The sequence below is a fragment of the Triturus cristatus genome, chromosome 1_2 (assembly GCF_964204655.1).
Source record: "Triturus cristatus chromosome 1_2, aTriCri1.1, whole genome shotgun sequence".
Lineage (NCBI taxonomy): Eukaryota > Metazoa > Chordata > Amphibia > Caudata > Salamandridae > Triturus > Triturus cristatus.
The window spans coordinates 447,877,947-447,894,078 of NC_140580.1; the positions used below are offsets into that span (position 1 = coordinate 447,877,947).

Consider the following 16,132-nt stretch of genomic DNA (forward strand, 5'->3'; position numbering starts at 1 on the left):
TCTCTTTGCCATCTCTGCAGGCCAACTCCGGTTAGTTCATGTGGGGAATGACTTATTATCCAATACAAGCTCTGTACCCAGATAATTTCTTTTTTTCATTGGTCTTCTAACTATTGAAGAATAACTGTGCTTTGCAGCTTCGAAGGCCACCTCTGTTTAAACCACTTCTTGTTAGGGTCCAGACCTATTCCTCCCACTGTGTCCTTGCAAAATAAGGACAAGCTCAATATGCCTTTTGGACTTCGACACCAGTTCCTCCCCATGCAGAAGCTCAGGATACCCACTTTGCTACTTCCTTTAGCACAGCCATAGCAACATAGGAAATACCTTAGCTTCTCGGTGGTTGTACATGGTACAGCGAAGAAAGTTAGCTGTTGTTTTCCAATCTAAGCAGTGTCAAAGAAGGCAGCAAAATAAGTTGTTAATTTAACATTACGGGCCATATACGTGCTTTGGTTCTCAGTGAACTACTGCAGTTCATCTTGATTGCATCTAAGGAAAGTCAGCTTATAAGGACCATTCTATGCTCCTGATGAGAACATGTTTTCTCTCCAGCAGAGACGATAACTGCCATTAGTGACGTAGTGGTTAATTTCTTGATGAGCAAGACAGTGATAGTGTTGTGGTGTGACAATCTTTGGGTGTTGTGTCCCATGCTAAGTTCCACATCCATTCCCTGCAACTCTGTCCAATGGAGTACTGAAACTAGTTGCTCGACAGAGAGGTCATCCTTTTCTGATCCTGTGAGGTTCCAACAGTGACTTATGGGATTAGTCGGAGAACCCATTGCCACTCTGAGTCTTACTACCTTTGGTGAGGCCTGAGTGCCTCCAACTCCCATTGTCTCAGCTGGCTTTTGAAACATAGCTTATATTGCTGATCTCTCACATTTCAAATATTAACACCACAGGATAGAACAACCTGCACAACTCCTCAACTTTAAGAGGACTACCCATGGCCGACTTTGCGACTCATCTAAAGAGTAAGTGTGGTCAGTTCACATCTTGGCTGCCCAGATGGCCTTGATCCCTTGAAGATGGTTTAAGCTTGAACTGTATGAGGGCATTGTTGTACGCTTCATGCCAATCCCTGTAAACCAAGGGTTATACATAGACAAGCCTTGTGTGTGCTTTTGTCCTTGTAACTCTGGCCTGGCGCTTCAGGTCAGGTTTTTTTTATATGTTGTAATTCCTCAAGAAAGACTGCATCCATATTTCCCTCGGAATACATCAACTTTCCATGAAGGTAAAGAGGGCAGCACCTCTCCTTCCCATTGTTACGCATGAGTGCATGATTCCTGAAGAGCGGACCTTTCAACACCTAGGTCTTTTTTTTTTTCTTGCATTGTGAGTGTTCGGGCAACTTTCAGGAAATCCTCCACCAGACCCAGTACAAGAGCTGATTGTTGAGGTTATGTCACTGTACTATATCAAAAAACATCAGTCTGCGTTCATGTTCAGTTAACAGTGCGATATCTTTTTCACATCATGTGGCCGAGAAGGGGGATACAGCTAGGCACTTTAAAGACTTGCAGTACAACTGCTGGCCCATATGGCACCTAGCCTTTAGAGTAGTCCTCAATGATCAGAGGTAGTAAAGTCATTTGATATGGCTGATGTATCTGTTCCTTCTAATAAGGTACCCCTCTGCCCCTGTAGGGCCTGACCCTAGTCTTTGTAAACCTGATGTTTCCTGCAACATTAAGATTCTTTCTTGTATGAATGCTTCGAAATTAGTAATAATGTCGTTGTGGGTGAAGGTAAGCATCAACTGCTTTGTCTCTGAGTCTTTCACCAGTACTGTATGTTCCTCCTGATTCATCATTCCGAGAGCTGCGGGAGTTTTATGTAAATGAAGAGATCACTCTCCGATCATTCTTTTCACATTTCACCCTTCTCTCTGTGAGAGGATAAGCAGCATTAGGATCCAATAACTGAGATAACTTTCTTTTGAGTATACATGTTGAAGCTGAGCAACACAGCCATTCCTTTGCTTTAAAATCAATTATACTGTTGCTTCAGTCTTAGATCAAACATTTTTCTGTCTTAAACAATTTGTTTCATAGAACTTCGATTGGTTTTTGTACGATATAAGATTAGAAATTAGTCTTAGATGTCACTCAGGCTGCAGACTTCATTTTATTATGAAATGCCCATTTGTTTAAACATGTCATCTGTTGATATTGAACCCTCAACCTTTTATATAATATGTTTATTTATTCTGGGTGGAGAAACCCCAATAAGAAAATTACTCCTGGAAGTTTGATTCAGATCTGTGCAAGAACGAAGTGACTTTTACAACGTTTGGTGCTCCTTGTTACTGAAACCTGTTACTCCTGTTTTGGTCTTAATTCTATGTATAGCTGTTTATTTACAAATAAATGGTCTATATGGTTTATTCCCAAATGCATAGGTTTGTCTCTCTTTGAGAAGGAAAATGTGCCTTAAATTAATAGTGCTATAACTGTCTTCTATTGGTTCTTGTGAGCCTCAACACTTGGATCTAAAGGCTTTATGTTCTAATTACAATTTATAGAGTTCTTGTTGTGTGAATCTTAATTTCTTCATTCTTGACACCAATTATATCATGAGTTCGTTTTCAACCGCCTTCCGTTCATCCCAATTAGTTTTAGATGCTATTGAGCTCAAAATGTGATCTGCATCAGCCTGTCGCAAAATTAGATATTTTACGAGATAGATGCCCAGCATGAAAATCCTAGGCTTTTGCTATTTTGAATTTGATGCAATCTGGTCTGAAAGTGAACTTAACCACTTAAATTAAGTCAACGTAACATTACAGAAGAGCTATGTGCTGCTTTAGTTAGCCCTGTACCTCCGACTTACTTTGTACTAGCATGGCAAAGAATGATTGAATAAGATCTGACCATTTTGTTACAGACCCCTACCTCTCTGGTTTCTATGCCCACCTAACTACATTTGGAGACACCGTCTGTCTTGCCCATGAATCAGGACCCATCCAAGTAAGCTGCTTAATGCATGCATTTGATAAGAAAATTGTCGACGTTTTACAAATTAACGAAACTTTCAGCCTGACCAGACCTACTACCCCCAAAGAGTTAAAGCTTCTGTGAATCAATTATTAGTAGCAAAAGCAATGGGCCCTTTTACTCATCAGTCCACCATATTTAAGTCAAGGTGAATTTGCCTATTATTTATTTATTTATTTATATATATTTATTTATTTATTTTTAGTTTTCATAGAGCGCAAACTTGACCCGTTAGGGTATCAAAGCGCTTTTCAGGAATCCGCAGTAGTAGACAAAAGACTTGGAGTTGGGGGGGGGGGGGTTAGGGGGGGGGCTGGATACATAGGGAATAAAAAGACAAGTAATTACACTTTACATTTACAATATATGAGAAACAAGGTACCAGGGTCCATGGTGGGATGCCCTGAGGTGCCGGGTGGATGCTGTATGGGTACTCCGGGGGGGGTGCATTAGATGGAAGTGGAGCAAGGTCTGTGGATGATTAGAAGGCAAAATGTAGGCAAACAATTTGCCCATTAGGAAGGTTTTGGCATTTTTTTTAAGCGAGCCAGAGAAGGGATTCTTCTAATGGCGGGCGGGAGTGAGTTTCATATTTTTGGTGCGGCCCGGAGAAGGCCCGATTGTAAGTTTTCTTTTTCTGAAAGCATGCAGGTTGGAGCAAGAGGTCTCTGGTGGGCCAAGAGTACATGCCAATATGAGTTGCATTCTGGCCTGTAGAGGAAACCAGTTCAGAGCTTTCAGATGTGGTGAAATGTGGTCGAATTTCCTTGAGCCAGTTAGTAGTCTAGCGGCTGCGTTGAGGCAGGCTTTTAAAGGTGCCAGGGAGATCTTGGGTAGACCAGAGAGGGTATAGCAGCCATATTAGAGTCTAGAGATGACATGTGACTGGACTGCCATTTTTAGGTCGGGCGTATCAAGTAAAGGTTTGAATTTCCTTGGGCAGGTCAGGTGGAATCTGGCTGATTTGGCCATAGAGTTGATGTGGTCCTGCATGCTCAAGTTAGTTAAGGGTTATTCCGAGGGATTTGGCCAAGTCCACAATGGTTTCAGGACAGTTTAAGGCTGTGATGGCCTTAATCCATACCCGAGTCTCAGGGTTGTTTTTGGGAGGGGAAATTAGTAGAAATTCTGTCTTCTTTGCGTTGAGTTTGAGTTGATTGGAGGAGAGCCATTGGACAGTCAATTTCAGGGCTTCATTCGGGGAAAGAATATCCTCGAGGGAGGAGATTTTGATGTAGATCTGGGTGTCGTCAGCGTTCATGTGGTAGGAGATATTTGCGGTGTGTAGTACTTCGGCAAGCGGCTCGAGGTAAAGGTTGAAGAGAGTAGGGGACAGGGTTGATCCTTGGGGGACTCCAATCGTGACCGGACCGGGAGCAGACAGGTTGCCGTTAATTAGGAATCTCTGAGAGCAGTTGTGGAGGAAGGACCTAAACCATTCAAGAACAGAGCCATCTTTTCCCATCCTGAGTATGAGGCGTTCAAGTAGTTTTTCATGGTTGACCATGTCGAAGGCCGAGGATAGATCTAGGAGGATTAGGAGACAGGTTTTGCCTTGGTCAAGGGCTCGGAGGGCATCATCCACGATGTGGAGAATGGTGGTTTCCATGCTGTGCCCTAGCCTGAAACCGGATTGGAAGTCATCTAGTAGGTGGAAGTTGGTGATGTTGGCTCAGCTGCTGTTGCACACACTTCTCCAGAACTTTATCTAAGAGTGGGATGTTAGAAGTAGGTCTAAAGTTATCAGGGGAGGCAGGGTCAAGCGCCGGCTTTTTTAGGATGGGTAGGACTTGACCGGCTTTCAGAGAGTCAGGTATCGATCCCTGAAGAAGGGTAGCGTTAATTATTGCAGTCCAGCTAGGAATGATGGATTGGGCGGCGGCAGCTAGGCAGTGGGTCACTAAAGTGGTTGTATGGATTCATGGTGGATTGGATTTTCAAGACGGTGTGTTCGTCATAGATTTTAAAGTCGGTCCTGTGCGCTTGGTTTTTGGGTGAAGCCTGTGGAGGCGGCTCAGAGAGAGGCAGATCTGGAAGTTGTTGAGAGTGGGTTGCGGATCTGAGTTCGTTTCTTAAGGCTGTGATTTTGTCTGAGAAAAAGGAGAATTCCTCGGATGATATTAGTGACTTGGGGGTTTCTTTCGATGTTTTGGCCAGTTGGTTGGATTGGTGTTTGACCAATTCGAAGAGTTTGCGGGGTCTGTTCTTGGCGTTCCCCAGTTCAGATCTGAAGACTTCTTTTTGTGAGTTGAAGATGTTCCTGTTGTAGGCGTTTCTGGCCTGGCGGAGAAGTTTTAAATGTGCGGCTGAGGTGTCCTGTCTCCAGATTCTTTCTGGCTGCCGGATAGATTTCCTCTCGCTGTTGAGGGACCCTATTGATCCAGGGGTTTCTGTCTTTGGTTGGGGTTCTTTTTAGTTTTAGCGGGGCAAGGTCATCAAGAATGTTAGTTCTAGTCGCAGAGTAATGATCATTGAGGTCACTGACTGATGTGATTGGGGGGAGGAGGTGAGACTTAACGCGAGCTGCCAGTTCCCTGGGATCAAGGTTCTTGGTGTTTCTGACCCAGCGTTAGGGAAACACCTGTTGCGGTGCCCGTGTCTTTTGGGTGCCAGGTAACAGGAAGGTGATAGTGTGGTGATCCGACCAGTCACAAGGGTCAATAGCTATAAGCTTGACTATTGTTTACATAGCGATGATCCAGTCAAGAGTGGCGCCTTTCGAGTGTGTAGGGAGTGCGCAGGCTTGGGTTAGGGCTTGGTCGGCCAGGAGATCTTTGATGGCGTTGACATGAGGATCCCTGGGGTCGTTCCAGTGCAGGCTGAAGTCACCAAGGAAAATGTCTTTAGAGTTGGGGGAAACCTTGGCTGTGATAATTTCCATGAGGTGGTCAGTGAAGGTGTCATTCGTGCCTGGGGGGTGGTAAAAGATGTGCAGATTGCACAGTTGGGTGGTGCTGCTACATATGGAAAGTGCAAGGTATTCACAGGAGTTCGTGGTGTCTGCCAGGAGTTCCGTGACGAGGAGGTTAGAGCGGTAAATGCAGGCAATGCCTCTCCCTTTTTTGCTAGATTGCCTGTCGAGCATTGCATTGTTGTAGTTGGGAGGGACTAGGAGGTCCAGGCATAAAGAGGAGGATTTGTTGAGCCACGATTCAGTCAGGATTGCGAATTAAAAGTTTTGGCTCAGTATGAGGTCTGCGATATCGGTGGCATGCTTAACTGCTGAGCGGCAATTAATTTGGAGGCCAGATAAAGGGGGGTCGGAGAGAGTGTCGGGCGGACAATGGTACTGGCGCTAGGTTGCTATCAACCACACTTCTGTTGCGGAGGGTAGCTGATCTGTTGGGGTTGATTGCGACCGTGCGGATGGCATGTTCGATATTCACGTCTTGTGGGCTAGGGGTTACTGGGGCAGGGTTGTAGGAAGGGAGGAGGGCTAGAATTATCTCTTCAGTAAGGTCTAGCGGACTTGGGGTGACAAGGGTAGAGTTGTAGGAGAGGACGAGAGCTAGAATTTCCTCCTCCGAGAGGTAGCATGGTTGCTTGTGAGGGCAAAGGTGTCTCAAGGATAGCGGTAGTGGGTGATTGGGGGGGGCTCTGTGGTAGGGAGGGGGGTGGGGTTCCATGGAGACTTGAGCTTAGAGAAGGAGAGTTCAGTAAGGTGAAGGAGGTTCTTTAGATCCAGAATGGAGTTATAGATGCTCTGCGTTAATTTGGCTGCTCTGTAGTGCAGAGTTTCTATATCAATATAGGAGGAAGGTGCAAGAAGGCAGGGGCACAGTGGTTTGGTGGCGGTTCCATTGGCATGCGTTGCTGGTAGGGTAGAGGGGCTGGGTCGACTTGTGTCGTAGGCCAATGGAAGAGTCTCCAGGTCAGAGGGAGGAGCTGCTCTGTAGTGCAGAGATTCGGTATCAATAGAAGAGGGAGGAGCTTGGAGGCAGGGGGACAGTGGTTTGGTAGCGGTTCTATTGGCATGCGTTGGTGGGAGAATCGAGGGGCTGGGTTGGCTTGTGTCGTAGGCCAATGGGTGCATTTCGGTCTCAAGGTCAGAGGAAGGAGCTGGCCCGGAGGAGACCAAAGGTCTGGGAATGGTTCTGTTGGTAGGTTTAGGTGGCGTGATGGAGGGGTTAGGTTGATCTGAGTTGTGCGCCCTTATGGATGGTGGTTTCTGGGTGGCTGGGAACGCTAGCTGGGTGGTCGTCGGGGCGGGTGTTTGTTGCCCTGCAGGTGTCATGCACATGGTTTTTGAGGAGGATAAACAAGTCCGCAAATTTATTGAGGTTGTTAGTTGTAGCTTGGATCAGGACCATGCTGTTTTTGTACAGGGTGATGGTGAGGTCAGCTCGCAATATTGCGGAAGGCACTATCGTAAGTTTGGTCCCATACGGTATGTTCCTGCTTCCGTGTACATTGAGGAGGTGCGCGACGGTATTGCGCCATGTGGATGTTCTTCTGGAGTAGAAAATAAGGTCATTGAAGACTGTGCCCTTGTCAGCGCTGTATCGTAAATCAGAGATCAGGGTCTCCGGGGGAGTTTTCAGGGTGGAGTCCTTGAGAGATTTTGCAGCCGTTTTAGAGAGGTTGGGAGGATACGCAAGAGTATGGTAGTTTTCCCCAGTAGTGGTCAGGCCAGGTCCTGCCATGCTGGCTAGGGTGGAGGATCGAAAATGGGTCACTAAACAGCAGGAAGGGTGATTCCCCCCCTCACAGAATGTTGGGGAGCTATGGTGTCGGAGTTGGTCATTTAAAGGCCGAGAAGGTGAGTCTCCACCTCGCGGAACGTTGTCAAATAAAAGGGCTGCGGCTGGGTCCGAGAGGTCGGGCCAGCCTCAGCGCCTCAAGCCCAGAGCAATGCCAGGACCTGCCGGGACCCACATAGAAGTCGGCGCGCACCGGACCCAAGTGGGAGTACCGTGGCAACGCTCAGGGCAGCGCAGCAAGGCACCAGGGGATACCTCCGGAGTACATCTCCTCAGTCACCAGAGTGGAACAACATCTTAATAGGCGCTGGTAGCATTCTTTACTTTCTGATAATTCTAGCATTGGCTTAGACTATTTTTTTTATATTCCCTCTTGTCTGCAGACACCTTTGTGCTTGTTGGGTGAGGATAAAAGGGGGTTGTCTGAGTTCATGGGAGCCCAATCCATTTAGAATGCATCAGTTAAAGATGGCCGCCCTGTTTATTCCAAAGACCTGTTCCTGTGCAAAAGTCCTGTTTCACTTTCCGTTGAGTGGTATTGAGGAGGAGGGGGGGGGGGGTGTAGTCCTGTTTCACTGTTTAATGCAGTAATGTGGCAATGTCCCTGATGAATACATGAATTAAAAAAATGTTTTCACCAAAGATCAACAGCTGGCGTTTTGGGGATAAACAATGCTATATTGTCTTCGCTGGATACATGATTGAGCTGTTTGCGGCGCCACGGGCGTCCTTCGCTCCTGGGGAGGCCTGCGTCGGGAGAGGCCAGGTCGCAGGGTCCGGCCGCACTGCAGGCCAGACGAGCAGCGGTACGCAATTACCAATCAGCTGCACGTCAAGGGCCAACAGATGGAGTCTGCAGCGACCGCGGGCCAGACGAGCGGCGGATCGTGATCAGGCCCGACGCTCCTATGCGCTACACACCGAGGGCCAACAGCTGGCGTCTGTATCAGGTCCCACTAGAGATATTTGCGGTGAGATAGGTCACCGGTCCCATACGCTCCCGCTCTGAACCAGCAAGCCGAGAGCGCCTGGAGGCGGAAGGCAGCACCCAGCTCTGCTTTTTCCGGCAAGGTGAATCGCCGCCCAGCCGCCCGGGGAGCACAGTCTTCGGCGTCGGGACCTGCGGGGGAGCAGCAAGGTGCAGCAGCACTCACCCCTAGGTCGTCCAGCGATGTGTCCCTTGCGGCTGCCACCCAGGCACGCCAGGAGTCCCGGAGACCGTCTCTGTACTGTCCTCCGCATCGGGATGTGCAGGGAGCAGTGGGTGCAGCAGCACTCAACCCTAGGTTCGTCCAGCGATGTGTCACTCGCAGCCACCACCCAGGCTTGCCAGGGGTCCCGGAGACCGTCTCTGCATGCGCACCACAACACCGCAGCAAACTGAGGCGCTACGGCTGCATAACGTCAAGACGAGGTAGGTTGAGGTAGGCCCGGGCGATCCAGTGCTACAGGGCACACGATGCAGGAGAGAGATAAGGGCAGCTGGTGGGGTTAACCAGGGATTTACACTGATACGGTAATCCCCAACCTGGAGCTCTTGCAGGGAGCTCCTACTCAGCAGCCATTTTAGTTTTTTTTCTCATTATCATTATGTATTGACGTGAACAAAATCACAATTTACTAAGTGACTTTAACAAGGTGTATAATCGATCAATATGTTTTTAAGCTCCACGCCACGCTTAAATCGTAAATGGATGCTGCTGTAATTTTAGCAGGATCAGCTTTTTGTTAATTGTGTTGCTTATTCCTCTCTGGGCTAGTATGTCTACAAGCAAGCTTAAACATACGCATTTGTGATTGCAGGAAATATCCTCAAACCAGTGTCTGTCCATAATAAAATAGTGGCATGCATTCAAGTTGCAGAACCTAGATTCCATGAACTTCAACTCCAGTTTCTCCAATTAGAAACGGACACCAACACAGGGGCTTAGATCATTCTTTTGTTCTTCGTTTATTTGTCAACCTAGATTCCATAGTTCAACAATTCTTTACTTAGTGGGGTTGGTGTTTGTTGTGGCCCTGCTCCATTCCCTGTTCTACTCACTCGTGGGATCAGCAACAGAATAAGTCATGACACTGTTGTCACCCCATCCATTTTCGGAGCTGAGGATGATTATGGTGGTAGATCATTGTATTAAATATTGTGAGCACATGGTGTTTTCTTCTACACAAGCATTCCTTAACCTATTGACTTCTGAGAACCCCTCCCCCCCCCCCCCCCCCCCCACTGAATCACTTGCTGGAATATCTGATGTGACCCTGAAGTGAATATCCAAAAGTACAGATACAAATATACACTAGACAAATGCACACATTAAAAATGATTATATTTAATTCACAAGCAAACAAAAAATGTGTTTTTAATTTTAATAGGCCGGTTTGAACTTTTCAACATTTAGTGTTATTTAAAAAAAAAAAAAAATCCAAAATTCTAGCATATTACTTTATTGTTTGATCTTAGTGCATGCTCAATTGAGGCCACCAATCATACATTTGCTGTACTTGCAATGCTCCCACGAAGCAAGAGAAGGATACCAACTAGGGTTGGGTGGAACTCAGAGTAACATATGCAATTTAGCCAGTAGCGCTGAAAAATCAGTGCAAATGGCACCATGTGATGCAGAAGAGCACACAGCCAGTCAGGTTGGTTTTGCTGCAGCTTGAGAAGAAAATCTACTTGAGCGGCAGCAAATCTATTCGAGAAGCAGCCCTCTGACCCCCTGCGTTAGAAAATTGCGCTGGAGACACTCAGTCTCGCTCGCATTTCTGGAGCCTTGCGGGAGTAAAATCCGCCATTCAACAATTGGCGGAGTAACAGAGTTGCCACATACCACCAATTTTGCGGGCAGAATTAAACATTCCTCCCACTCTGATACCAACTTAATTTTTAGCTTCCCGTTTCAAATTCGTTCACGTTTACAGTGTTTAAAAGCATTCAGTTTGCAATTTTGCCTTTTTATGTTAATCTACTTTATCTGGTAATATTATTTAATTTTCTAAACGGGTGCAGACTCCCTGAGTAAGGTGTTGTTGGCGCCCAGGGGTTTGTGGACCACAGGTTAAGACTCGCTATTCTATAGCCTTTAAATGCCAAACACAATGGAAGTACTATGTCAGCCATGAATAACGTACTTTGATCTGCCTCTAAATGGGCAGCATTAATAACGTACTGCATTTAATCTAAAAAAAAAAAGGAATCATAATGCAGTCAGGATGTTTGTATCGGCAGTAGTTAATTCTCACACTTTAAATATTAGAGAGATGCAATAAATATGCTGCTGAGCAAAACGACATTGAAGGTTAACAGCTAAAAATGAAGAGGCAAGAGAGAACTACCATACATAATTAATGGTAAAATCATTAATTCATCAGAATCATACAGCCCATATTCAAAGAATAAGACATAATCACCTACTAAGGAAGTGAACCAGAATTCATCTGTTGAAATCTGAATCAGACTGCGCTCTGTGATGGAAACCACGGGCTCACTTGAAAATACCAAACACGGCACAGGGCCATATTAAACGTGTCAGATTGTGGGTTATAGCAATGCCAATAATTGAGCATACTTGAAGAGACAGTCCCCGACTGTTTTAACATAAGGTAAATAACCCGACTAGATTTTTCAAAAACTGGGCGCTATATTGGATGTCCTCAAAACAAAGTTATATTTCCATTGTCAGATAAACTATTTCTCCTCAGCTCCTAAATTCTAACCAAACCATGCTATAAATTGATCTGTATAAATCTTGCCAATAATTCGCTCCTTTTTATAGTGACTGGGTCTATCTACTTGGTGATAGTGCTAGGTGTACAAAAGTAAGAAGCACATTTTTCATTCTCCATTACTCACCATTAGTGGTGAAATGTATAACTGGAATATGCTTATCTAATTCGAGCATGAATTAAGACTAGTATTATCCATTGTGGATTCTGCATTTCTGAACTCTATTGCTAGTGTGGTGACTCTGCTATAGTTTTTTGAAAATACAATTTTTCAGGTTTCTCTTACTGATCATGTAATTCCAATAACTACTGATATTGTTACAAAGACTCAAAGTATTTGTGTTACTGGATTCAAAGTGTGACTATATTGGTTACTTTTCATAAGATGTATTCTATTTGGACAAGGGTTTGTGTTTTGGCAGTGTAGAAAATGAAAATTGGAGATTGATTTATTATTTTTATTTTCAATACTAAAGTAAGCAAGATTAATGCTTATGTGGCAAAAGTAAAATATATTTGTGCAAAGAATGAAGCTATATTGAGGAAGATAGGCATGTAGATTGTTAGGTAGTGTTAGCCAGGAAGCAGGCTTTTGTAGTCTTTTTGCATTACTGCCAATCAGATCATTGTAGGCCCTGCTTCTGTATATTCATGGTTCTGCTGTTACGTTGCTCTTAGTCATGTTTCTTTTTCGTCATGTGCCTTTTTCAATTAATGATGCTTTCAGCTACCAGCTTGGTTAAGAGGTTGGTCTAGGAGCTCTTTAGAGTATGACAAAATGTTCTTTCACTGCTCCTGTCATTAACCACCTTCTTCATTACCTAAATTAACTTGTTCACAACTGCACAGGTTGGTAAACACTTGGCCATTTGTGATACAACAGCAAGGGTCTGTGTGTATGGTCAACTCTCTGCCAGTGGTTCAGGACAGTGGCATACATTGCACTAAAAAGTACTACCTCACTAACTTAACTTATTTGACATGGAGATTGAGATGTTTAGTGTGGTAATACCAGCATGGAAGTAGTTTTGATTTAACGAGTCAGTATGTTCTTTGCATTAGTATGAATTTATGTCTTGTTTGAAGCACCAGCATGAAAGAAATTGTGGTTCACTTAAAAAAAAAAAATGTGTATACTTTACTGTAAATTAACTCTGTATAAAATCTGAGTGAAAGTTCTCCTTGTGTCCAAATATCCATAAAGGCATACGAAAGATATATGTACCACTTAAATCTTCATTCACTTGTATCTTCAGAACCTCAGAGATTATACTTCTCTTCTGTAATTAATAAAGCTAGCAAAGACTCCAGAATGTGCATTTTAACTATTGTTTGGCCCAGTCTTTTCTGTTAATTTAAACTTTTAAGATTTGATTACCGACTTGAAATATAACATATTTAACTAAAACATAAATTTTCTTGTAAATTAAATTCTTGTTTGTTTTCTGTAGCTCTCTGTTAAAGGGTATAGTGACAAGCAACACATTTTACTTAAGAAAATAATAGAGAAAATGGCAGCGTTTGAGATCGACGAGAAACGATTTGAAATTATTAAAGAAGCGGTAAGCTCTTCAAGTTTGTATCATTTTAAATTGCGGTTGATGTATTCATAAGTATAGTGTAATTGAGTAAAAAATAGTGATCTGTTGGCTAAAACATCTGTATATGCTGGATATAAGAGTTTGTTTGGACAGTTTTTAACTCCTTTCAACCCTTGATTACTAATGTTCTACCCATTATGTCTGGCTTATGTTTCGTTTATGTAGTTATTTGTTTTCTCATGAGATTTCACAGTAAAGGGGTGGACACCTTAAGGGTGTAAGAGATAAAGCTAGCACATATTGGCTTTTTTACTTAGCACCAGGGAGATTAAGTGATTTACCAAGAATCACAGGATGTTGAGCGTCCCTGCCAAGACTCGAACCGTGGTTCCCCAGCTTCGAGGTTCACCGCCCTAGCCCTAAGGCCACATCTTCTCTCCTCTTGTATGCAAGTATTTTGATTTTTCGTAACAAGGACACTAAATTTGCTATTGAGTCGCAGGATGATGTATATTGCTCTTTATCTGTGGACATTACCGACTCTTAAGTGATCTAATACAGGCTTCCGTTTCAATACTGGCAGAGATCCCACGTTTCTCCAGTATTGTATCTTTTTTAGATTCAAATGCTTGAATCTTCTCCGTTGTCATGGTGGTAGTCCCACGGTAACAATATTAACCTGTTTACTGCGACGGTAATTCCGCCGCGGTGCAGGGCATTCCATTGAGTGGGCATGGCCGCGTCGCCCAACAGATGTGTGCAGCACTACCGAGGTAGTGCTCACGACGGCCGTTGGCCGACGGGCGCAGCAAAGGGGTTAAAAGCAGTGCTAAGGCCTTCGCTTTAATCTCCATTGTCAAATCAATACATATTGATAGCCTATTCACAATGTTTTATCGCATCCAAACTTCAACCAATCAGAGCTCAGACCCAGAAGCACTCGCCCCAGCAGAACCACTAACAACCCCACAGATGTCTAACCAAATGTCGTGTGATAGGGGGTCTCGTTGAGCTCTGCTCAGTCACAGTCTTTGTCTTATAAGCTTTTGACATGAAATTCTTCAGTTCGTCTCCAGTCATCCAGAGAACATGTAAGGTACAGCCTTGGAGTGTTTTGTGACTACATTTTAACAGAAAGTCTGAGTCTTAAAAAAAGTCTGTTCAGACAAAGACTTCTGGAAAATCCAAGCTATATTATGAGGATCCCCACAAGGAGTGCCTGTGTTGCCTGTATCCACTATATAAACCCAAAGACTGCAATATTGCCATACTTTTTCTTCCAAAACTCTCAAAGAACAAGAGGGTAGTTGCCTATGTGGCTAGAAGAAGAAAATTCAATCTGACTCGGAATCTGAGTAAGAGGAAAGGTCTCATACCCCCTCAAAGCCAGTAAGGATGGGTGTTTGTCATCCTCTGACAAATACTTTAAAAGATCAAGATCTCGTAGCAGAGAAGCTAGCGTGGAAAAGGTTAGAAGCAAAAAGTCGGCTGGTCCTTTTTTTACCCTCTGAAAAAGTCCATCAGCCTTATCTGCCTCTTGTACTCCTTTTGAAGAGCCATCTTCCAAGAAAACTCGACCGTCGCTAGGATCGTTGACGAAGATGCTACTACTTACCGTGGCTAGCTCACAGACGGCATCCTCACTGACTACGGTGTTGACAGCGACTGCTTCCTCATCGTCGATGAAGCCCATGACGACGGTGTCGTAGTCATCGATGACAACGAGACGGTCTATGATGGCAAAAATTCCTTCGTCGACTGTCAGTGACGGCCTCAACATCTATTGCTCCGTCTACGATGTTGGTTTCTGGCTCCATGTCGTTGGCGACAGTGGTGCAGACCACAGGCCCATCGGCAGTAGAAAAAGGCATTTTATTCAACGGTAACTTTATTTGGCTTTTGCAAAAAACCATAAAAGTCAAGTAAGCAATATATATGCAAGAAATCACGTCTCTAAAACTTCTGCCACATATAATACTACTTACATTAGTATTAAAAATATACTTATATACTTAGTTTTTAAAAATAATTTAAAAGTTGCATAAAACGAGATACAGAATAAAAAATGATACCAAGATCACATCTAGCCATAATACGACTTCAACTGTTAATCACAGCTAGATGTAAGCCTAAGAGTGGACTATAAAATGCTAAGAACATATAATACAATGTTACATGAGAGCATTTATAAAAAGGTAAAGGCAGGGCTCACCTGCCTAAAGTTTGCCTTTTTTAGAATAGGGATGATATAGGTCTTCCTCGGTTACTCATAGTAACTGCAAAACATTAAATAGTGGAGCGTGTCCTGTGGAGACTTACCATCGCAACCACAGGGTGATAAACTCTGACCCTTGTCCTGCCCACATGGGTGGGCGAGAAGAAGATAAAAAGATGTCAAAACTGAACCTGGTCAATAAAAAACAATCATTGGAGCTTGCTAGCCCTAAACGCTACGGTTCTGTTGATTGCATGCTTTTCAAGATGATAAACCTACATACACTAGACTTCCCTAGCTCCAGGACTTCCCTATCTAGTGTCCGCTGTCTGAAAAAGGACTCCTTTACCCAGTACAGATCCTTCGTAGTGGTTGATTCCGGGTTAAAAATAAACAGCTCTTCCCAGGCTCGTAAAACACTCCTTGATATAATTGAGCCAAGGAATATGATGAACATGGTCAAAGGCCATACAGTCCTTTAAGATCTGTTTGTTTAAGGCGTCCCTTTGCCGAGCCATATTTCTATCCACAGTGAAAGGGGGCGATAGGCCAACAAATCAGAAAGATAGGCATGCCCAACTCTTCATGTACTATTAAAGTGGAAGTACCCTGAGGTACACTTAAAAGCCATCTCAAAAAGTTGTTTTCGGCTATTTGTAGATGGTCATGAGCGATCTATCCCCAGATTTTACTACCGTAAGACACCTTAGCAATACTCTTAGCCCTATCAATCTGCAAGAGAGCCCTGATTGGTCTCCTGCACAATCTAGAGGCAAAGTTAAAATAGCAGCATTGGCCCGTAAAAGATCCCCTCGCTTTCTGCTTTTTAAGGGCCCCCAATTCAGGTTAACATCGGGAAAAAAAAACAGGTAAGGGAAAACACTAGTCTTTTGGACTGGATTGAACCCTACCCTAAAGGGGTCAGACTTTCTCGGGCAAGGTC

The 16,132-nt window shown here is 44.2% G+C and overlaps 1 protein-coding gene across 4 annotated transcripts in view; it reads left to right on the top strand.

Annotated features, from left to right (window-relative positions):
* IDE (insulin degrading enzyme) overlaps positions 1–16,132 on the top strand; it is a 1,118,175-nt gene that overhangs the window by 730,802 nt on the left and 371,241 nt on the right. For all 4 annotated transcript variants that reach the window (XM_085606153.1, XM_085606152.1, XM_085606150.1 and 1 more), the window contains exon 16: positions 12,885–12,995. In XM_085606153.1, the coding sequence (XP_085462279.1) occupies positions 12,885–12,995 (111 nt within the window). The remainder of the gene's footprint in view (positions 1–12,884; positions 12,996–16,132) is intronic.